Source organism: Trichomycterus rosablanca, chromosome 2 (assembly GCF_030014385.1).
Source record: "Trichomycterus rosablanca isolate fTriRos1 chromosome 2, fTriRos1.hap1, whole genome shotgun sequence".
In the NCBI taxonomy this organism is placed as follows: domain Eukaryota; kingdom Metazoa; phylum Chordata; class Actinopteri; order Siluriformes; family Trichomycteridae; genus Trichomycterus; species Trichomycterus rosablanca.
In genome coordinates, this window is record NC_085989.1 from 15,079,070 (window position 1) to 15,103,645 (window position 24,576).

The 24,576-nt window shown below is 37.3% G+C and overlaps 1 protein-coding gene and 1 long non-coding RNA gene across 2 annotated transcripts; both read right to left on the bottom strand.

Annotated features, from left to right (window-relative positions):
- Positions 1-185: 185 nt before the first annotated feature.
- On the bottom strand, positions 186-13,533 carry hoxa11a (homeobox A11a). The gene is given in 10 exon segments (XM_062985703.1): positions 186-204; positions 8,609-8,666; positions 8,669-8,733; positions 8,735-8,819; positions 9,504-9,698; positions 9,701-9,828; positions 9,830-9,950; positions 9,953-10,051; positions 10,054-10,132; positions 13,441-13,533. Coding segments are annotated over 10 exon segments (942 nt in total).
- A 4,795-nt stretch (positions 13,534-18,328) lies between these two features.
- LOC134305734 (uncharacterized) lies at positions 18,329-20,636 on the bottom strand. The gene is made up of 3 exons (XR_010008770.1): positions 19,984-20,636; positions 19,856-19,907; positions 18,329-19,269 (listed from the first exon to the last, which is right to left on the bottom strand). It is a non-coding gene; the product is annotated as an uncharacterized LOC134305734 (long non-coding RNA).
- Between the last annotated feature and the right edge of the window lie 3,940 nt (positions 20,637-24,576).

Below are 24,576 nucleotides of genomic sequence, written 5' to 3' on the forward strand. Positions count from 1 at the left end.
ACTACCTAAACCACTCGACAGTCTAATGTCAGGAAAAAAGCTTAGCCTATGTGTAACACCTCACCTGTGTCGTCCTTGAAACGGTTTGAAACATGTTTCGAATGCGCACCTTCGTCAGATTTGCTTTCTTTTTAGTAACTTGCAAACATAACCGTCTCCTCAAGACTATCCACCGCACTAAAGCTTTAGTCCTCAATGATGAGCCTTACAGGGCAACACGCCATAAAACGCTACAAAAGCGGAATTAACGTGTTGTATTGCTCTCTGAGGTAACCACATAGACCAGGGGTGGGCAATTAAATTTTCGAAGGGGCCACATAAGCAACTGGGACTGTTGTGGAGGGCCGGACCAATAAGGTGAACTTAATTCTGCTCAATATTAATTTTATCTCTTTATTTACATTTTCAGCATTTAGCAGACGCCTTGATCCAAAGTGACTTACAATAAAGTTACAGTATACAGTCTGAGCAATTGAGGGTTAAGGGCCAGCAGCAACCTGGCGGTGGTGGGGCTTGAACCAGAGACCTTCTGGTTACTAGTCCAGTACCTTAAGCACTAGGCTACAACTGCCCACTATTTATTAAAAGCAGTAAATTGTGCAGTTCTAATAAGTTGTTAATGTTTAGATGACAATTAGAAGTAGGCAGAGTAAAACATCAACATTATTTTACTATTTAAACAAACAAATGCAAAAAAAAACCCAAAAAAAACAAATGTGAACAAAATGTGCAGGTTTTTAAACTTTACACTATTTTGTTTTGAGTCTAATTACCTCATTTATTTTTCAGTCTTTTGTTATTGTTGGACATTCTTATTAAAATCACAAAGCTGGTCCTGACTGCTTCAGTTCTGGATGTGTTAAACTTTATAAAAAGTCCTTGTTGCTTTTGCAGTTTAGTTAGTAAAGCTTCAGGTGTGACGCTCCGCATCGTTCATGTTCTGTTTAGTACCATAACAGCGATTTAAACCCTAAATTGTGATCGTTAAACAGCTTTACACCTGACTTCAGTAAATAAATACTTCAGAAGTTCACGTCTTGTTAAAAACTCCACCGTCAGTCACACTCAGTTGTGTTCGCATTACGGTGAACTGATACACTCTCACACACGTAAAACGAAACGGATATTTAAAGACACAGCGCTCCCGTCAAAATCAATCCTGTTATATTGCATGTTTGATGTACATTTATTTACGTCTAATTTTTAATTGCCACGAACCTCATGCGGGCCGGTTGGGGATGTCTCGCGGGCCGGATGTGGCCCGCGGGCCGTACAATGCCCAGGTCTGACATAGACCAATGTACTTGGCAATAGTACTTATAAATTCCTGTCCAAAATTGAGATTATGTCACTAATCTAAATAGATCTTTAGTCAATGACTAAGGTCTTAGCAATAATTAAACGCAACACCATAGATAATAATAAAATAGAGTACGAAACCACGAAAAATACTCTAATGCTAATTTACTCTAATGCTAATTTTATATGAACAGGCTTGATAGACCTCAGCAAATTTCATAAGGGCCAAGTCCAAGTCGTTATGGCCAGACGACTGGGTTAGTATATCTACGAACAAGCGTTGGGTGACAGCCGCAGACAGGTTACTGGGCGGCCTATGTCAGGGAACAGTGCTAACTGTCCATTATCAAAGCACCTACAATGGGCACTCATGAATCGGAACTGGACATCAAAACAATGGATGTAGGTCGACTGGTACTGGTTTGACGAAGTCTGCTTTCCCCAAGATCATGTGGACCGTGGTAATTTTTCGTGTGTGCGTGTGACCGAGTTTGAAGAAGTCGTGCGCGTGTATGTGTGCGCGTACATTAAAACAGACCAAACTGGAGGAATTGTTATATTAGTCACTTTTTATAAAATCGGTTATTGTAATTATTGATGTTGTTATTTTAAATTACTTTACCTAAACATGGAGAAATGTGTAACTACATTTAATACCTGATTTTTGTTTGCCTTGAACAGTTAACTAATTTTCCCTTTGTGGGCATAATAAGGATTGTTACTGCAATGTTTAGTTTGTATAGTTTTTACTTCATCTAGCATATAAATGGTAAAATGATATATTTTTTTGTCATTTCGATTGTGTGCATGATCTGTAAGCATCATGAGCAGTCTGCACCATATATTTTAGTAAATAAAACACAAGAAACAATTCTTCTCTTTGTGATAACACGTGCTCTTTATCACTGCTCCCTTGACGCACTGTGTGACATATATGCCTTTGCATTTAAATTTTTGTTTTGAGCTGAGGGTGATATATCTAATAAAAAATTTCTTGTTGTCAGGTAAAGCAGACGCGTGTGCCCCTACGTGGTCCATGTGATTTTTGGTCATTACTGCTAGTTAGAAAGATCCTACTGCAAACCGGGTGGAATTCTCCTGCTCACAAGAGACTAACACTTACCCTTGAGCTACCAAAAGAGAACGAAGGAAAAGCATTTTACGCATGACATGCAGACGACCACATTTTACAGGACTTTGACATGTTCATCCATGTCTTGCGCTGAAATCGCGTGCGTTTATCTGGGTTAAAAACTTAACTTTATTGACGCTAGTTCATGGTTGCGCTGCGGTCGATTAAAGGCTATAAGATGCTCGCGACTTACCAGGTCGTTAGTGCATTCCATTGGGTGGTATGTTAGCTAGGAACTGTCGCGTTCTGTTGTTCCCATTTTCTGAAGCAAATATACTGCAGCCGGCGAGCTTTTCTTGCAAATTTGTGTGTAGACTTTAAAACACAGAGAGCCACGCCTTCCGAATAACTACGTCGTCTCATTTAAACGCATGATACGTGGATTTTTTTTTGTTAAACAAGCACAAACAAGATTACTTGTTTGTGGAGTAGTTTCATGAATATTTCACGTACCGCAAATGAAAAAATGATTTATCAACACTGTTTATTAACAAATATATATATATATATATATATATGTTAATAAACAGTGTTGATAAACCATTTTTTCTTAAAGCAATATTTTGCTCTCTAAAATCTGGATGACAGTTACAAATGTTAATTTAGTGATTGCACGTTTGGGCTTACATTTGTTAACATCACTACATTGTACCTCACACATTCTGCTGCTGTTTTACATCGTTCAAGATTAAAAGATCCTCTTAGTTGCTGTTTAAGTAAATGGGCAACCAATTTCTGACAGTTTATCAGTAAAGAAGATAACTTGAAATCGTAAGTAATTTATTATCTAACTTCTCTCTAACCTTTTCCCCAGCTAACACAGAACGTTCCCGTAACGTTAGATTTTGGTTCCCCTATGGTTATTTTTAGGGAACCATCCCATAACGTTATGGGAACGTTCTATATTCGTTAAAAAAATCAGCGCTGTTCCCGGAACGTTCCGGGAACTATGAAACCTAACGTTCTCTCATGGTTTTATGAAAACTAACAGAGAACGTTATCTAAAAGTTGCCTTTAGGTTTTCTTTCTTATGTGTTTAAAGTAACGTTCCAGTAACGTTCCCGGAAGGTTTTCTTATTATCTTTAAAGTTTTTTGGTAGAAACTTACCAAAAAAACAGCCTTTTGCTTGAGACGGTCCATGTAGATCAACCTTTACTTACAAGTACCAACTATAAAACTATGAAACCTAACGTTCTCTCATGGTTTTATGAGAACTAATAGAGAACGTTAGTTAAAGCTTGTATAAGGTTTTATTTCTTATGTGTATAAAGTATCGTTCCAGTAACGTTCCCGGAAGGTTTCTAAGTTAACCCAGCTAGCACAATCATCTGGCCCAGTTCCCACTTTTCTATCGGCACAGTCGGCCGAGTGTCAGAATCGGCCAGAATCAATGTAGCCAGATCCGGCCCAGTTGTTACCACAGCCGTTGAAAATGAGGACTCGTTCGTTCGTGTGAGGTAAATAAACGTTTAATCTTAACAACTTTTTACTTAGTAAAATGTAAGCAGAAAGTATATTAATGAGTTTTGGATTAAGATAGAGAGCAATTTGGAAATGGAAACTGTTAGGTAATGTTATCTAGTGAGTTTCAGGTTAACTGGTAGTCTGAACTGAAACTCTTCAGGTAACGTTAAAGGCTAACAGTTTCTAGCATTAGACAACAGCTGCTAAATAATTAAAGTTCATTGAATACTGTGGATAACGTTAACTTAAAAGCTACAATAAGCAACAAGAACAACAACAACAATAATAGTAATACAATAATAAGCAACAGACGACCTACCATCTCTGACTACATCCACAAGGTGGACCAACAAAGCAGGTGTGTATAATTTAAGAGTGGACAGTGAGTGGACACGGTATTTGAAAACTCCAGCAGCGATGCTGTGTCTGATCCAGTCATATAAGCACAACACACAGTAACACACCACCACCACGTCAGTGTCACTGCAGTGCTGAGAATGATCCACCACCTAAATAATACCTGCTCTGAGGTGGTCATGTGGAGGTCCTGACTATTGAAGAATAAGGTAAAAGGGGGCTAACAAAGTATGCAGAGTAACTGATGGACGACAGTGGAACTGTAGAGCTACAAAGTGCACCTATAGATAGATAACTTTATTAATCCCATAGGGAAAGTCAGTAAATGGTTAGTAAACTATATGGTTAGTGGAGCTGATAGAAAAAGAGTATACATACAAAGAGGTGGTTTTAATGTTATGGCTGATCGTATATGATTTTATAACCCAAAGATTGTCCCTTGTATTTTTTGTAGATATTTAAGTGTCCACTACCATCACTGAGCCACATTTGCTTATTCACCTCTCATACATGAGTGAAAACTATGAACACTACTCTGCAGCATCTAACAGCCGGTGTAGATCATCAGCCAAGGTCACAAGATCCAGCAAGAAGGTTTTGGGTTCGATCCCCAGGTGGGGCGGTCTGGGTAATTTCTGTGTTGTTTGCATGTTCTCCCCATGTCCGCGTAGGTTTCATCCGGGTGCTCGGGTTTCCTCCCACAGTCCAAAGACATGCAAGTGAGGTGAATTGGAGACACTAAATTGTTCATGACTGTGTTTGATATAACCTTGAGAACTGATGAATCTTGTGTTATGAGTAACTACCATTCCTGTCATGAATGTAACCAAAGTGTAAAACATAAGGTTAAAATCCTAATAAACAAACAAACAGTACTTCTTTATATTGTATGTATGTATATATATACTTTACTTTTATAATTATTATTCTTATATGCAATTATATGTTATTTTCTATATATAATATTCATATAGCTGTCATTTTGGTTCACTTTTCAACCAAAAACTAACGTTCCCGGAACGTTCTGGGAACCAAAAATTGTTAGCTGGGTCGTTATTTGTATTACAAGTTCATTCTTCATTTACTCGGTTTTTTTACTCTGCAGTATGCTAATAGGGTATATTTGTTAATAACTATATTTGTTTTTAGAGGCTCTAGCGCAAGGGTATGCTTTAATGTGGTGTTTGGTTAACGAAATTAAAAGGATATAGCTGTAATTTATTTCTTATGGTGATAGACAGTTATAGCAAAATGTTGACATTTGAAATACATTTTACCAAACGTTACTATCAGCTTTTGTTTATTTAAATGAAGTTGTAATTTAAACACAGGAGAAAACCGAATTGGAATATGTTAACTACAATTCTATTATTAACAATACTTTTATTTTTATTTAGCCAGCCTGTGGCGGCATTTTTGAGCCTATCAAGTCTTGCAGTTCCTTGGTCAGCGTTAGCCCACTCGGCCATGACATTGGTCTTAACAGCGCCGCCCGATGGAAACACATATACACCTCTCTGTGCATTTGTCATTGCAACCTTTTGTAGCTATTAATTAATATTAAGTATTATTATTATTAATTATTAGGTAAGTAAAGATTTTACCTTTTGTAAAAAATAGACGAAAAGTGAACAAAACCAGCCGTCGACATAGTGCCACTGGGAAACCAATGCCACCTTAGATAAACTGTTAATAACCTTGGTTCAGACGGTTTATAAAAGCTCAGTATAAACGTGCCAAATGCTGTAGACGTTTATGTATATTCCAAGCCATATTTGGGGCAAAGTCAAGTTTTTTATTACATTTCTTGCATTCTTTACTTCATGCATTTTATGTATTTTTTAAACGTTTGGCTAAAATAGCATATAAATGCCACAAACATTTACATTTATATTTAGCAGATTTAGAAGATGCTTTTATTGTATAAGTGACTTACAATTGTGCACAAGAACAAACAAGCAATTTAGGGTTAAGGGCTTTACTCAGGAACCCAACAGTGATGATTCGACTAATCGATTGTGTTAAATTTGTTATCGTGTTTGTTTATTATGTAAACTTCATCAAATATTTACATATTAATTGCACGTTACAATCACTTGTTTTAGTGATCTTAAGTGAAAAATCTAAATTATCAAGTATAATGTATGAGATTTCTTTAAAAAAAGTTGCCAAAATAATACTGCTTTTGGGGTAAAATCATGATTTAAGTAATGTTAATAACATTTTGCTTGTAAATCTTCGTAGTCTAATGAGTTTATTAAACTTATTTGGCTTTACAATGTGAATCACAAACATTTGAGTTTATTAAACTTATTTGGCTTTACAATGTAGATCACAAAAATGTAACCTTTAGACAATAAGATTTATTCACAGTGTAGTATAACAACTCAGGTGCAGCTGTTTTACTATAAAATTTTTATTGCTTTATTAGATTCATCATGCTTAACAACCAGATGACACTTCCACACAGACCTTCTACGGAAGCATTCTTTGCTCTTGGTTATAACATGAATAATATGGTTGTACAAAATAACCCGTAATGAATTAATGATCAGCTGGGTAAAGTTCTCTGGAAGTGCATCAGGTCACAAAGATTGCCGCTGTTCCCAAACTTAAAATGTATTTTTGCAAATTTATTTCACTAAGTTCGTAGTAGTTGTGTTTATACATCAGGTTTGTTTGTTTGTTTTTGTTTGGATTTTTTCCCGCCCTAAATCAGGTTGCTTGTTGTATACAACCCCTGGCAAAAATTATGGAATCACCACTCTTGGAAGATGTTCTGTCAATTGTTTAATTTTGTAGAAAAAAAATAAATCACAGACATGCCACAAAACTATCATTTTTCAAAATGTCAACCTTCTGGCATTAAGAAACAATAAAAAAAAGAAACAAATATAATAGTTGTGGTCATTCACAATTGCTTTTTTTAGATCAAGTAGAGGAAAAAAATATGGAATCACTCAAATCTGAGGAAAAAATTATGGAATCACTCTGTAATTTGCAGTTTAAAAACAAAACATCTGCAGCAGATTAGATTTGCTAATTATTCTTCAGTTTAAAAAGAGTGCTCACACCTCGGAGAGCTGTTGCACAAAGCAGATTGTCATGAATCATGGTTCCAACACAAGATATGTCAGTTGAAACAAATGAGAGGATTATAAAACTCCTTCAAGAAGATAAATCATTGTGGAATGTCGCAAAAGATGTTGGTTGTTCCCAGTAAGCTGTGTTTAAAATCTGGACCAAGTACAAACAAAATGGGAAGGTTGTAAAAGGGAAGCATACTGGTAGACCAAGTAAGACATCAAAGCATCAAGATAGAAAACTTAAAGCAATATGTCTTGAAAACAGAAAATGCACAACAAAACAAATGAGAAACAAGTGGCCAGAAAGTGGAGTCAATGTCTGTGACTGAACTGTAAGAAATCACCTAAAAGAAATGGGATTTACATACAGAAAAGCCAAACAAAAGCCATCATTAACACCTAAAAAGAAAAGAACAAGGTTAAAGTAGGCTAAAGAAAAGCAATCGTGGACTGTGGGTGACTGGATAAAAGTGATCTTCAGTGATGAATCGCGAATCTGCATTGGGCAAGGTGATGATGCTGGAACTTTTGTTTGGTGTCTGTCCAATGAAATTTATGAAGATAACTGCCTAAAGAAAACATGTTAATTTCCACAGTTGTTGATGATATGGGCCTGCATGTCGGGTAAAGGCACAGGGGAGATGGTCTTCAATAAATGCCAAAGTCCACATTGAAATTTTGGACGCTTTTCTTATTCCATCAGTTGAAAGGATGTTTGGTGATGATGACTTCATTTTTCAAGGACGTGAAAACTTTCCTTCAAGAAAACATATAATGTCAATGGCATGGCCTGCAAATAGTCCGGATCTCAATCCATTTGAAAATCTCTGGTGGAAATTGAAGAAAATGGTCAATGACAAGGTTCCAACCTGCAAAGCTGATCTGGCAACAGCAAGAGACAGTTGAAGGCAGATTGATGAAGAATACTGTTTGTCATTAGTTAACTCCATGCCTCAGAGAATTTAAACCATTATAAAAGCCAGAGGTGGTGCAACAAAGTAATAATGGTGCAGTGTTTTCTAATGATTCCATAATTTTTTCCTCAGATTTGAGTGATTCCATATTTTTTTCCTCTACTTGATCTAAAAAAAAGCAATTGTGACTGACCACAACTATTATATTTGTTTCTTTTTTTATTGTTTCTTAATGCCAGAGGGTTGACAGTTTGAGAAATGATAGTTTTGTGGCATGTCTGTGATTTCTTTTTTTTCTACAAAATTAAACAATTGAAAGAACATCTTCCAAGAGTGGTGATTCCATAATTTTTGCCAGGGGTTGTAGTACTGTATACGGTCCCGGTTAAGTTTCTTCTCTTTCATACGCCTAACCATATTTTGACTTGGCGGTCAGTAAGGTTGAGCAGTCGGGAGAGTTGAAGCCGTTTCTCTTTGTTGATACACACCAAAGAAGAATTCTTTCTCAAGGTCGCGGATATGATATTTGGTGTATGGACATCTCTTCTTTTGAACTCTGGGTGGATCTGGAAATGAAAACCATAATTTGTCATTTTTAGTGAGTTACAAACTTCTTTGCAAAATTGTCCATGCGTTGACAAATTATTACTAGCACAATTTTACTAATATTTCTAGTGTTAAATTTGGTTACTGTAACGATTAAGCTAATATTGTACATGTTAAAATACATTGTAAGGATGACAAAGTTAGCATTTGTGCTATCCTTTATGAGATAGATTAAATGACTATTATTTAAAAACAATACCTGCATTAAACAGACTCGAGCAAATATTGTTTATAAGAAAGTACCTTACACTAAAACAATATTTTCGATTAAATTTGCGTACACTAAAAAACGAGCCCTAAACGATCTTTATTTAGTCAGTACATTGTTGGTTATGTTGTACATATCTTGCACAAATACACACACGTTTTTTTAAACCAACCAGGTATAAAAGAGACATAGAACAAGGCACTTAGCACCGGTGGCTGTTAAAAAAGACATCAAGAAAAGAGCATTTTAAAATATAAAGTCACAAATTATCTGGGCTGGAGTTGTTTCATGGCCAATTTCAATTCCAAGCACACGATTTCCCCAGTTTACAAGTACATAAACCTTATGTGCTTATAAAACAGCATATAAATGTTTAACAGCGGTGTACAAGATTTTGTGAACTTTCTATTTTAGGCTCGTTGCTGCGTCTACGTACTGTTCACTTTGCTCATCTTTTCCTGGTTGTTTCCAAATGAGGACTCGGGGCTGCTGGTCTCTTGCAGATCTTTTCCTTCTGTGTCCTGCTTTGATATAACTGTTTGTGTATGTTTTCTACTGATTTGCTGTTTTCCCCCTATCACGTATTCATAGTTTTGTGCGTTTTCCATACTTCCATATGCCGTGTCAAAAACTGGTCAAAGGCTTGAGGAAGGACTCCATTCCTGTCTATGCTGCCGTAAAAGTTGGGCGACGAGTTCGAACCCGAAATGGCGTGATGGCAGACTGCAGTGCCGTTCTTCGTAACATTTTCTGCAACCGTGGTCACGATGCATTCCCTCCTCACCCGTGTAACACTGAGCCCGAGAACCGCAAGGCCATTTTCCAGACGGTTCAAAAGCATTTTCACGTAATGTTACATCGCGAACAGACTGAATCTGCGAAGACTGGATGAGTATGGACACGAGACGGGACGAGTAGAGTGGCTTTGTGATAGGAAAGATGAAAGCGTGGGAAAATCAGCGCCCGGGACATAGTAAGTGCAACTGGCAGATACATACTAGAACCAGCCCTTTCTTCAAAATCTATTATATAAACCGCGATGTGTCTCGCTCGGGCATATGAGACCTGTGCACAAAGTCCTTACCATGGCTTAGGATCGCTTGTAGCTCGCTCCTCCTTTGAAGCTGTATCAGAATTTGTAAGACGTAAGGTGACGTGGAAATTCATCTCAGTCCACTCCAGTGAAGGCCACGGTCACGTGACTATCGACAGATCTCTCTCTCTCTCTCTCTCTCTCTCTCTCTCTCTTTTACCGAGTTCGTTTGCTAGAAGCAATGCATTTATGTAATGCAACCAAAATGTGTCACACATATCAAGATATATCACACATATCAAAATATATTAACCAAAATGTGTCACACATATCAATATATATCTTGTGGCGGTTGTGTTATTTTAGTTCTGCTACATCCACCCCCACCATCACTACCCCAACTACCACCACTACTACTACTACTACTACTGCTACTATTATTACTACTTCTATAACTGCTTATAAAATCAGTCAGAGACCATTTGTCCAGACCATCTTTGATTAAGATCGTCTTTGGTAATTATTTATAATTTGGAATTGTGAAAAAGCCATTTCTATAATTATTAAAAAATAAATAATAAAATATAAGAAAACAAAGATATTTACAATGTACAAACGTATCAATAGGAATCTATATATACAGTGTATTAATTTTACGGCTCTTGTTGTAATAATAATAAGAAAAAGACGAATAGTAACAACAACATTATTGCAATAATAACTATTAAGAAACTATTATTATTATTATTATTACTATTATTAATATTAGTAGGAGTAGTAATTTAATCCGATAGTTCTTTTGTAACAGTCGCATATGTTTGCTAGATAGTTCTGATAAAATGGAAAACTAAAATGTAACTGTTTTTTTAAGTCACTTAATTGTAGTAATTTTGATAATGGGTCGAAAGAAGAGGAGGAGGAGGAGGAAGAAGAAGACGAACATTATTGATAATTTTCAGGCAGCCAAACCAGTTTCTGAAATATAACATCTTGTTAATAGGAAAAGGAGGGCTTTATATATCATCAGTTACAGCTTCAACCTATCTTAAGGTAATAACCGATTTTAACCATAATACTGCTGGGCACTTACTGTATTTTATGATTTTTATTTGTATTTTTTAATCAAATACGCTTTAACTTGTATTTCCAATATAACTACCCAGACAACAGAAGTTGTTGATAAGTAAATGTGTTAGCCTTAAGAAAAATCTGAACAATTTTCTTAATGCCATTTGTCAGTTTGGTTGCTTAAACAGTGACCGCTGGGTCATGTTGACCAAAGTGACAGCACTGACAAGGGTTTTTCTATAACGTTTAAGGTGACCATATGTGCTAAAGCACGACAAAGCTTCTAAAAACCACGTGACCCGCTCAACCTTGCCTTGATTTCCATGCACAGACCATTTCTAACCACAGATAACACACGGTGCTCGAGTAACTCAGGCCTCAAAATCACGATTATGAAAATAGTGGGATTGTTTATTTAGCACAACAAAACTAATGAAGTACTATTAAAGTACAATTTTGTCTTACAGGTGTCAATAATTAAAACTCACTTCAATAGCCTACGTTTTATTAAATAATTAAACAGGCAGTTAAATAAATGTAATAGTGAATTTTTTGCCTGATACCAGAATTAATCACCAGAGTTAACTGTTACGTTATATACAGTATGTTACCGCATAGTCTAACTTTTAATAGTGTTTATTTTATTCTTTGTGTCGTTTATATAAAAAAATCAACCAAGTGTTCTTTTATACTATGTAATCGAATGTAACTTTATCGCGTGCACATTGAAAAAAAAATCCTGACAGATTTGTTGTTCCTGACAGATGAACACAAACAATGTATAAATTGTCACCATGTAGAAGATAGGGTTGTCAAATTGTAAAATGTCAATTATGTTGGCGCCAAGCCACAGGATACCTAACTGCAACTTTTCTTTACGCTCATAGACGCATTGTTGTGTTATGACCAAATGTAACACATTTGCGTTGTTGCAAATGCGGTGTTAGCAGTCTGTTTACAACTTAAATATGGTGTTGTGTTCTTGCGTCGTTTAAATGTATAAATTAGGCTTTATCTATTTGTTTATTTATTTTAAGATGTAACCAGGCGTTAAGGAAATACACACATGGACACGTACGGCTTTACAGGCAATGGCGTACAAAATCTCAAGGAAGATGCCAAAAAATTAGGAGCTATTCTAACTCCAATAAAGTTTCATACTGGGGTGCGTTTTCCAAAACGTTCGTAAAGCCAAGTACTTCGTAACCTCGTATTTAACCCTTGTGTGGTGTTCATTGTTTTGTTACTCAGCCAATGGTCTGGTGGACCCACCGCATTATTGTGTTTTTAAATCAATACAGCCATGACTTATTTAACATACAAAATGTCAGATTTTTACTTTAAGATGTTTACAAGCAATAAATACATATTTGATTAACATTTACTGTTTACCTATGTTGGATTATATTTATAAATAACAGTGCCATCCGTCTGTTGTGATAAAATCTAAAAAAGGAAAAATCAATAACAAAATATGGCTGGAAAAACGTGTTTACTTTTAACAAATCGGAATGAAACAACCTTAAGAAGTGTAAAACATTTGTCAGTCTAATAAACATCAGCCTGAACAGATACAGTATTTATATCAGTCAACACATCAGTCCCATTGAACACAGTCTATTCATGATCGCCTATACAATAGGGTCAGCTTTACTGTGTGTGTGTGTGTTGCATGCATTCATTTGATGCATGTATGCTGTGTCTTGCTGTCTCTCTGTCTGTCTGTCTGTTTCTCTCTCTGTCTGTATCTCTGTCTGTATCAGTATGTCTGTCTCTCTCTGACTGCCTGCCTTTCTGTCTGTCTCGGCCTGTTTTTTTTTTTTACAAGTTTTTTTTTTTTATCTATCCATCTGTCTGTCTGTCTGTCTTTCTTTGTGTGTGTGTGTCTCTGTGTTTCTCTCTGTCTGTATTTCTGTCTGTCTGCCTCTCTCTCTCTGTCTGGCAGAGACTCTGTCTGTCTCTCTCTCTCACACACACAGAGAGACACACACTCACAGCAGGACATGTTAGGACAGAGTAAAGGGACACACTTGTAAACCTGCAGGTCCAGTGGACCCGAACACCACATGTGTAATATAAATGTGTAGGGGTGTACAGTGTGAACTCATTAAAAATGTGTTATTTTATATGTTCTTTACACATAATGAGCCAAAGGCAAGGAGTCTGAGGTTAAAATAATAATAAATAGCATCATCTATCTTTTGGTAAACACTGAAAACGGGTCCCACAGACCCAAACACCACACAAGGGTTAAGAACATTCTTAAATTTACGAGTGTTTCCCAAAACTCTTCGTAACTGACGTAGTACTTAAACTCTTTTGTAAATTTAAGAGTAGTCTTGGTAACCACTGAGTACTTTTTCATTCTTTATTCATTCATTCATTCATTCATCCATATTCATCCATTTATTTCATAACTGATTCATTAACCCTTGGTACCAAAAAATTATGTTTAATAAAATATTACTTTGCATTTCTTAGTTCCTTTGGATTATACCAACAACAAACAATTAATATATTTTTACTAGTGCACATAGTATGTGCCTGTCTGTGCATATATATATATGCACACACAAATGTGCACACACACATGTGCACACCCACATACATACAGTGTATCACAAAAGTGAGTACACCCCTCACATTTCTGCAGATATTTAAGTATATCTTTTCATGGGACAACACTGACAAAATGACACTTTGACACAATGAAAAGTAGTCTGTGTGCAGCTTATATAACAGTGTAAATTTATTCTTCCCTCAAAATAACTCAATATACAGCCATTAATGTCTAAACCACCGGCAACAAAAGTGAGTACACCCCTTAGTGAAAGTTCCTGAAGTGTCAATATTTTGTGTGGCCACCATTATTTCTTAGAACTGCCTTAACTCTTCTGGGCATGGAGTTTACCAGAGCTTCACAGGTTGCCACTGGAATGCTTTTCCACTCCTCCATGACGACATCACGGAGCTGGCGGATATTCGAGACTTTGCGCTCCTCCACCTTCCGCTTGAGGATGCCCCAAAAATGTTCTATTGGGTTTAGGTCTGGAGACATGCTTGGCCAGTCCATCACCTTTACCCTCAGCCTCTTCAATAAAGCAGTGGTCGTCTTAGAGGTGTGTTTGGGGTCATTATCATCAAACTCATGACCCAGTTTCCGGAGGGAGGGGATCATGCTCTGCTTCAGTATTTCACAGTACATATCGGAGATCGTGTGTCCCTCAATGAAATGTAACTCCCCAACACCTGCTGCACTCATGCAGCCCCAGACCATGGCATTCCCACCACCATGCTTGACTGTAGGCATGACACACTTATCTTTGTACTCCTCACCTGATTGCCGCCACACATGCTTGAGACCATCTGAACCAAACAAATTAATCTTGGTCTCATCAGACCATAGGACATGGTTCCAGTAATCCATGTCCTTTGTTGACATGTCTTCAGCAAACTGTTTGTGGGCTTTCTTGTGTAGAGACTTCAGAAGAGGCTTCCTTCTGGGGTGACAGCCATGCAGACCAATTTGATGTAGTGTGCGGCGTATGGTCTGAGCACTGACAGGCTGACCCCCCACCTTTTCAATCTCTGCAGCAATGCTGACAGCACTCCTGCGCCTATCTTTCAAAGACAGCAGTTGGATGTGACGCTGAGCACGTGCACTCAGCTTCTTTGGACGACAAACGCGAGGTCTGTTCTGAGTGGACCCTGCTCTTTTAAAACGCTGGATGATCTTGGCCACTGTGCTGCAGCTCAGTTTCAGGGTGTTGGCATCTTCTTGTAGCCTTGGCCATCTTCATGTAGCGCAACAATTCGTCTTTTAAGATCCTCAGAGAGTTCTTTGCCATGAGGTGCCATGTTGGAACTTTCAGTGACCAGTATGAGAGAGTGTGAGAGCTGTACTACTAAATTGAACACACCTGCTCCCTATGCACACCTGAGACCTAGTAACACTAACAAATCACATGACATTTTGGAGGGAAAATGACAAGCAGTGCTCAATTTGGACATTTAGGGGTGTAGTCTCTTAGGGGTGTACTCACTTTTGTTGCCGGTGGTTTAGACATTAATGGCTGTATATTGAGTTATTTTGAGGGAAGAATAAATTTACACTGTTATATAAGCTGCACACAGACTACTTTTCATTGTGTCAAAGTGTCATTTTGTCAGTGTTGTCCCATGAAAAGATATACTTAAATATCTGCAGAAATGTGAGGGGTGTACTCACTTTTGTGATACACTGTATGTACATATAAATGTGCCACAATTCTGTTACATTCAGAATTACGTTCCTTCTTTTTTTCAGAAAATTTGTGTGCAGTGGGTGATTATGATTGTCCATAATAAAAAGCACTTTGCACAGAGTCCTTTTCTCTGTCACAGAGAAAAGTTATTAGAGTAATGAGCCTCTACCAAACCGCTGAGGTGATCACAAAAATGATGCAACTTTCAAGAATAATTTTTCAGCTGCAGGCTGTAATTTGACATATAGTTTTCTTAAAACAATCTACCCAATATTTTTTAGTTTAACACATGTCAAACAAGAAGTAGATATGGCCCAAACAATATTATTTAAATACAGCTCATTTCACCCAAGAATTTAGACTTAAAGTAAGATCAGCCAAATGGTTGAGCAGACCATTAAGGGGTTAAACAACTGTAAAGCTTTCTATGTTGTCTCTTCTGATTTGTTTGTAGTCAATAACACTTTTTACCACTTCAACACTTACGCCTAGAAATAAATACATTTCCACATAAACCATAAATTTAAAGGGTACATTTTAAGTTGACCTTTTTCATGCTTTGTTTAGTTCTTTTACCTTTGGTTGAGTCGTGTAATAATTAAGCAATGTGGAGCAATGCATGCAGGCCAAGAAACACGTCACCAATTAATAGAAACTATGTTTGGCCTATAACCCCAACCCACCCTCTCACACACCCTTTATTTAAACCACAGCTTTTTCCTCCACTATTTATTTTGTAATTTTACATATCATAATTTTCACTTATTTTACAACCGTTTCATTCATATATTCATTCATTAATTAAAAAAATTCATTCATTCATTTATCCATTAACCATTTATTTCTTTCATTCACTCATTTCTTTATGAATCCATTATGTACAGATGATGGTTTCTGCTGAATATCAGTCACAAGTATTATTATTATTATTCGACAAATACATAAAGAAGTCCATTAAGGACTACATAAATAAATATTTGACATTTTAAATGTTCGTACAACAAGATTAAAGTAAACTTTCTGCTTTCATGGCATTATGACTACCGTCCTTTAACTGCGTCCTACGTCAGCGATGACGCAGTCACCAGGAACTACGCTTCTAACCACACATCTACAGGTGTAGTTGGAACTACACAACTTAACCACGGTAGTTACGAACGTTCGGTGGAACTATGGTTTTGAGAAACACCTGTGTCGCATAACGATGTTTTGAACTATGCAACTTACCAAAGTAGTTACCACAGTAGTTAGCAACTATGCTTTTGGGAAACGCACCCCTGGTTAGCTGAAACTCTGCCTGGCCTTGATGTCAAGTTTGGTCCTCTTCAAATCCACCAACTCTTAATTCCACCTGAAGCCTTTCTTTTCGAGGGCAATTAACTCCTTACTACATCGTTGATCATGTGGAGCCATTTGACTGGGCCATGCAGAGAAAGGCCCAGGAGATGACCCAGTACCGCTGCAAAGGCAAGGATGCACAGGGGATGTGAGCTGAGATGGGGTAGATGGGAACAGACATCCCTTCAGTTGCTGTTGGGCCAAGTAATCCAGTGTTTATTCCTCCTCCACAGTAAGGCCTGTTGCAGTTAATTGACCTCCACCTGTCTTAGGCCTCTCTTTCCTGAGTTGTCCCCCCTTCCCCCCTTTTTATCTTATCTGGCAAAGTTATGCCATTTTTTTTATATCGATACCAGATCTTTTGGTAGCATAACAAGCACTGATATTGCTGGCAATACCCTTCCATTTCTTCTTTATTTGTTAAATTTCAAAAAAAGCATTTGGGTAAGTTCTTCTTGAGAAAAATGTCGTTTTTTACTGTAGGCTGGACATGCTTCTGGACTGATGCTTGATATGCGATACATAAAATTGCAAATGTAATGGTTTTATGCTTTTATACCAGTAATTTAAATACCTATTGGTTATTATTTTTGTAAGTGATTTTTAAATGAATTATTTGCTTTTTGTGATATAATATTGAGAAATTGCATGGTAATCGGTAATGCAGTTTTCGACTGGCGGTGCCTTGCCACTGACGATGCAGAGGCGGAGTCAACAAAGAATACTTAGGAATTAGTGGTGGTAAATTCGGTTTATTTTATGGACTCTGATTAATCTAATTCACTCAGTAATGTGATCCGGTTCACTTGAGTCCACACACCAAAAACATGTAAGTTAACCAAAATTAAAATATATTAAATGTAGAACAACAACCAAATAGAAACAAACAATGAAAAATGTACAAAGGTACACTGCCTGGCCAAAAAAAAGGTCACACACTCGAATATCTCGTTGGACCGCCTTTAGCTTTGATTACGGCAGCTGATGCCCGTGCCATCAGGGAAGAAAAAATCCATTGATGGAATAACCTGGTCGTTCAGTATATTCAGGTAGTCAGCTGACCTCATTCTTTGGGCACATAACGTTGCTGAACCTAGATCTGAACAACTGCAGCAACCCCAGATCATAGCACTGCCCCCACAGGCTTGTATCACTGTAAAAAAGTTTAAGCGTTTAAGTAACTGATTTCATCACCTTTTTTAAGTTAGTACAACTTTAAGGCTGATTTGTTTGCTACAATTAAAAATTTAAATTGACACAACAAGTCTTAAAAAGTTTGCTAAACTTAAATTGCTAAGTCACCTCAACTTGAATTTTTTTCAGATTGATAACCATAACCTAATATTTTAAGTTGGCAGAACTTGATATATCAAGTAAATGCAACTTTACATTTCATGTTAGAATAGCCAACTAAAAATTGTTTTGAAATTTGTTACTAAAACATTTTTAGTTAGACTAACAAACTCAAAGGTGTTTGTTGTACACGGCAACAGCAATACATTAGTAAAGTGAACTATGTTAATTTAAACCTCTGAAATAAAGACACATCAATGTATTTAAAGATTTATTAACAGCACAATCAGTAAGTCTGCACTTTTACAAAACATATTGCGAAATATGCAGTTTTTACACAGTTACACTAAAAAATATTATACACTAAACGTACTTGTTTTTTGACGTGTACAAAATTCTCATGAACAGAATATTACTCAACACATCTTGCCAAAGGTCAGTAATCTGAAAGGCAAAACTGTGCTAATAACATTTAAATTATGTGTAAAATATAATAATAATACATTTAAATCAAGTACATTCAATGAACTACTATGAACTACAATGAACTACTATGTACTTATACTTAAACAAATGATGCTAAACTTCCATTTCCATTGCTAAAAAGTCTATATATAAAACTTACACAATACTATCACATGAACAAGATAGTGACCTTTGTTCAGCAGCAGATATCTGTACTCAACAGTTACGACACCCTGAACCTTGAAAGAACAGGGTGAAAGCAAATTAAAACGTATGCAGAGAAACAGATGGACTACAGTCAGTAATTGTAGAACTACAAAGTGCTTCTATATGGTAAGTGGAGCTGATAAAATGGACAGTGAGTGTAGAAACAAGGTGGTTTTAATGTTATGGCTGATCAGTGTATATCTTATACCGAATAAACAGAAAGGTACAATACCAAGGCTGAACTTGCATTCCTAGGCTTTAAGCAGGCTTTTTTTCAGTGACAAGGTTCGAGCAGAGCACTGCTCACCAAGAGGCAGGAATACCTTCTGTACAGTTTCAAATGTGTATCTCCATTCTTTTGGGTATTCAATGTTGAGCGCATAAAGAAGTCCAAATAGTACCATAAAGGCTGTGGGAAAGTCACCAAGCCCTTCTAGAGCAAGAGTCTCCTCTATCACAACAGCAAGGTTTCCAAGAGGGTCTGTCTCACCTCTGGCATCTGATACCTCCAGGATCGCCATTTTGATCCCTCTGATATGAGAGAACTCAGTTCCCTGAACCAGAAACAAATACACAAATCAACATCCACCCTCCTCCACCATAGCATTACATAGTTGTATACAGCACAACATATTACATCTTCACAAATAAGACCATCTTAAATCTAGTCAGAATAAGTATTTCTCATTTTGGGAAAAATATTGTTTTAAGTTTTTCATTGTAGGTAGTGAAGTTGTCTTATTCTATAATTTTGATTCATAATTTAGATTTTATTGTTTCATGATTCTTCAAGTGAATGCTTAGGTGCCTGAAGTATGTTCTTTTGTCACAAATATCTTCAAAATCACATATTTCACAACTTAATGTAACATAGTGCGGTTGTCCACGTTTGGAATGTGCTCTGCTTAGATGAGTTTTTAACGCACCTACAGTCCTGAATGTATACACGCAGTCCAAATACAGGCAGTGCAGTGGTCTGTTACTCAAATGATGCCAGTGCTTTAGTCTGTAATGTTTTATAACTGAATCTTGTTTTGCAGTGGAAAAGTTGCAATATCGACGGTCAAACATGCTATTCATGTTGCTACTCATCTATTTGTAATTACAAGATAAACACAACAATTGTATTTTTCTAATTACCTTGATATGAAGATAGTGACAGTGACAGTTTCTCTTCTTATATTTGTAAATTCTGCAGAGCAAAAAAAGACAGATTAGACATATAAATTGCATGCATATAGTTACATAAAATATGTATAAACACTTACTGGTCCAAAGAATTCGAAAACAAAGGTTGGATGCCCACCGTGCTGACTGTCTTTATCCTTAGCTTAGTTTTTTTTTCATTACTGAGTAGCTAGAATAAGAACAGACAAAATATAAACATGGTGTGCGTGCACCGCTGTAAATTGCCCTGTAACGAATGAAATACTCATTTAAGGCGTCGCGTATTCGCGTTTCATATAAAAATAATGTATATTTCTATAGTCAAAGCCTTTTTTCTAATTAGTTACAGACTGATCCATCTAACTACTCTTACCACAACATTAGCAACTTCTCTAACTTACCTGACCAAAAATGCGCAGCTTCGATTTGTACGTAAAGAAGTCGCGGTGCGAGTCTGAACCCGCTGCTATAAAATTAGATGCAGAGCCTCGTAGAATTCCCGCGGTTTAGCATGAGAGATGAACTGATGAACTTGTTAAAACATTGTCTGGCACTTTCACCACTAATTTGATTATAAAAATATTATTTTAATATGAAACTTTAAACTAGCTCGTTTAATTTGCAGATAAAAAAAACAACCAATTTTTAGTAAGCCGGGAGATCTGCACTGGCTAGATTAACCTACTAACAGCTGGGATGCAAACGAATTTGCAAACTAGCTAAGGCATGGGACATGCAGGACATAGTTAGAAAGCTAACTAACATCACTTTACAATGGCAAAGAACGTTGAATATATTTCTTAAAACGTGTTAATAAATTAATATTTACAAAGACTTAAAAAAAACATTGCTGCATACCTTCGAAGTATGTCGTTCTTTGAATGTCTTCGTGGTTTGCCGCTTTGATGAATTCAAAATGTCGGTTGATGTCCAACTAATAGAAGACTGCACATACGCAACTGCAGGTTCAAGCCCAGGCACTAGGGCATCATTTCAGTTCAACAAATTTTTTTATGTTTGCTCTGTGAGATCCATTGAAAGTTAGAAAAATGTGATTTAAGATGTTGGAACAACTTTACTACTGCAATTAAGTTGAAACCACTTGTAATTTTATGTGTCCACAACATTTTGAAAATTAGATTTTTTACAGTGCGGTAGGCACTAGGCATGATGGGTGCATCACTTCAGCCGCCTCTCTTCCTACCCTGATGCGCCCATCACTCTGGAACAGGGTAAATCTGGACTCATCAGACCACATGACCTTCTTCCATTGCTCCAGAGTCCAATCTTTATGCTTTCTAGCAAATTGAAGCTGTTTTTGCCTTAGCCTCACTGACAAGTGGTTTTCTTAAGGCTACACAGCTGTTTAGTCCCAATCCCTTGAGTTCCCTTTGCATTGTGCATGTGGAAACGCTCTTACTTTCACTATTAAACATTTCTCTGAGTTCTACTGTAGTTTTTCTACCATTTGATTTCACCAAATGTTTAAGTGATGGCCGATCACGATCATTCAAGATTTTTTTTCTGACCACATTCCTTCCTCGAAGATGATGTTTCCCCACTGTCCTTCCACTTTTTAATAATGGTTTGGACAGTTCTTAATTCGATTTTAGTAGTTTCAGCAATCTCCTTAGATGTTTTCTCTGCTTGATTCATGCCAATAATTTGACCCTTCTGAAACAGATTAACATCTTTTCCACGACCACAGGATGTGTCTTTCGACATGGTTGATAAACAAATGAGAAGCTACTCACTGCATCAGTTAGGGTAAAATAACTTGTTGCCAGCTGAAACATAATCACCCATCCAGTAATTATCCAATGGGAGACTCTTACCTATTTGCTTAGTTAAATCCAGGTGGTGACCTTTTTTTGGCCAGGCAGTGTATAAGTCGAATATATAAGAATAATATATAAATAGCAAAAAAAATGCAGTGTGCCAATTAGACTAAGAATTAAATATTTTAAATAGCTATATAAACAAAAACAACCATGCTGAAAAAAGGCAAAATGTGCAAAAACGTATATAACTATATGCATAAATATACAAAATAAACATGCAAAAATGCAGACAAAAGTGAGCAAAAACTGCAAATCATTTATGCAAGTGCTTCCACCTATACATGTTGGCATCTGGGCAGCATGGTGGCTAAGTGGGTAGCACTGTCACCTCACAGCAGAAAGGTCCTGGGTTTGATCCCTGGTGGGGCAGTCCGAGTTCTTTCTGTGTGGAGTTTCTCCCTGTGTCTGCGTGGGTTTCCTGTGGGTGCTCCAGTTTTCTCCCACAGTCCAAAGACATGCAGTAAGGTGAACTGGATACACTAAATTGTCCATGACTGTGTTTGATAAAACCTTGTGAACTGATGAACGTTGTGTAATGAGTGACTACCATTACTGTCATGAATGTAACCAAAGTGTAAAACATGACATTAAAATCCTAATAAAACAAACATATTGGCATTTAAAAGTCCCAACTCATGCACTTTGGATGAATTACCATGAGGGAAGGGCTATGATACTCCTTAAGTGGTACAGTCCTAATGTAGCTACATAATGAACACCAGTGTCTTACCTGCTTGTTTATTGGAAAATGTAACTTATTACTTAGATTCACGGACTGGAATAAAGCCGGTTCAGCCAAATCACAGTCCGCGGTGTTTGTGGTCAGTCTGCTCACTCGCCTTGTGTACTTGCCTAGTTCACACTACACGATTTTTGCCCTGATTTTCGCTCGGCGACTGGTCGGCGATTGATTTTCCGGGTCGGGAGCAACTCAGCGTTTGCTCGGCGATCAAAACTCGGCTCTCAGTCGCTAAGTGTGAACTATCCAACAACTCGACCCGACCGGCTCGCCGAGCGCTCGGCGACTGGATTGAATTTTCTAGCAGGTCAGATATCTGATCTCAGACGGGCAACTGGGAATGAGTGACATGTCGAACAGCCAATGAGAACACAGGATACAGCGTGAGGGGAAATGCAGGAGAGGACAGGGGCTTAATTAATATAGTTTATATCAGGATACACCGGCACACACACGTTTTACAGTATTTCTGATTTGATCGTCCTCTACAAAACATAATACCCACGCTGCATTGCAAAACTTACTACAGAACAAGCTATATACTGTTCGTGTTGCCAAATCCACTAAGATTCATTTATTTTTCTCCTTGATATTACGCTGCACATCAGCGCACAAACCCTTTGATCTCTCGCTACTTGTTGACGTTCATTTTTTGGACGTGGTATCATTAAACTTCTCGTCACTTCAGAAAAAAGGGAGACCAGAGAAGCTCGCCTGCGATTCCAGTTGGTGATGGATCGTGTAGTGTGAAACCCCCTATCACCGATCAGTCGTGTAGTGTGAAATATACACCGACTGAAAGACTCCCGAGTGCAGGAGATTCAGTCGTGTAGTGTGAACTGTACAGCGACCTGATGACTTGGAAAGTCGCGTAGTGTGAACTTGGCAGCAGCCAGTCAGAGGACTCATAGGATCCGGGTTAATTGAGACCTCGGACTCGTGATTCCTGATTCAGTACAAAGATTCGAATCATTAACCCGGGTGATTCAGGAACCGCCCAGCTCTATTAGGAAGGCTTTTGGGAAACACTCGCAAAAGCGTTCTTAAAGTTACGTCGTTCTTGAAGTTGTTCGTAAATCGCTAAGATCAATCGTTATCGGGAACGCACCTCTGTACGGCGTGTTAAAAAGTAATTTAAAATAAAGCAATAAGCCACGAGAGACCGTGCATTACTGTGATTTTAGCACGGGGATGACGTTTTTGGCACGACGCGAAGCGGAGTGCCTAAAACTTCTTTCCCCGTGCTAAAATCATAACAGTAATGCACGGTCTCGAGTGGCTTATTGCTTTTATAAAACGGCGGTCAACATAACATATAATAAATACAACAATGTTTAATTCATAAATGTATTTATTGTGTATAAACTTACAATAAATCATTCTTCCGCGACGCAAAATAGTTCGATTAACAGTGTTGCTAGGCAACATGAGGGCGAAAATAACATTAATTTTTTCTATTCAGTGGCGTATTAATATGGAATGATGTGAGGTGGTCATAGGTAATAATACACATTATAAAACGGATAGTTCCGGTCCTAAAATCTGATTGGCTTAGCCGCGTTCGAAGCCGTTGTAAAATCCCCGATAAACGCACACCTATGACCACCTCACATCATTCCATATTAATACGCCACTGATTAGAAAAAATTAATGTTATTTTCGCCCTCATGTTGCCTAGCAACACTGTTAATCGAACTATTTTGCGTCGCGGAAGAAATCACAGTAATGCACGGCCTCTCGTGGCTTATTGCTTTATTTCAAACAGTATGGGCAAAAACGTTTTAAACAGTGGTTTCAACTCTTTCAACTCTTCTATTCATACTGTATTTATCCCATTTGTGTTCTCTTACATTTATACTGTTGCGCCAGGATGTCTTGCAATTACCCTCCAGCCCGACCCCCTTTCCTCCAATTTGATTACCGTAGTCTTGGCTGTGCAGTGTTTTTCAAGTTCGAGGAAGGAGAAAAGACGGGGAAGAGATTACAGACGCCACACAAATACGAAGTTTTTAAAGTTCTTATCAATCCCTTACGCACGTTTTTCTACTTTAAATGTACATAGCACTACTCTGAACAGAAAAAGTGTGAGAAATGGGTACAACATTTAGTTTTAA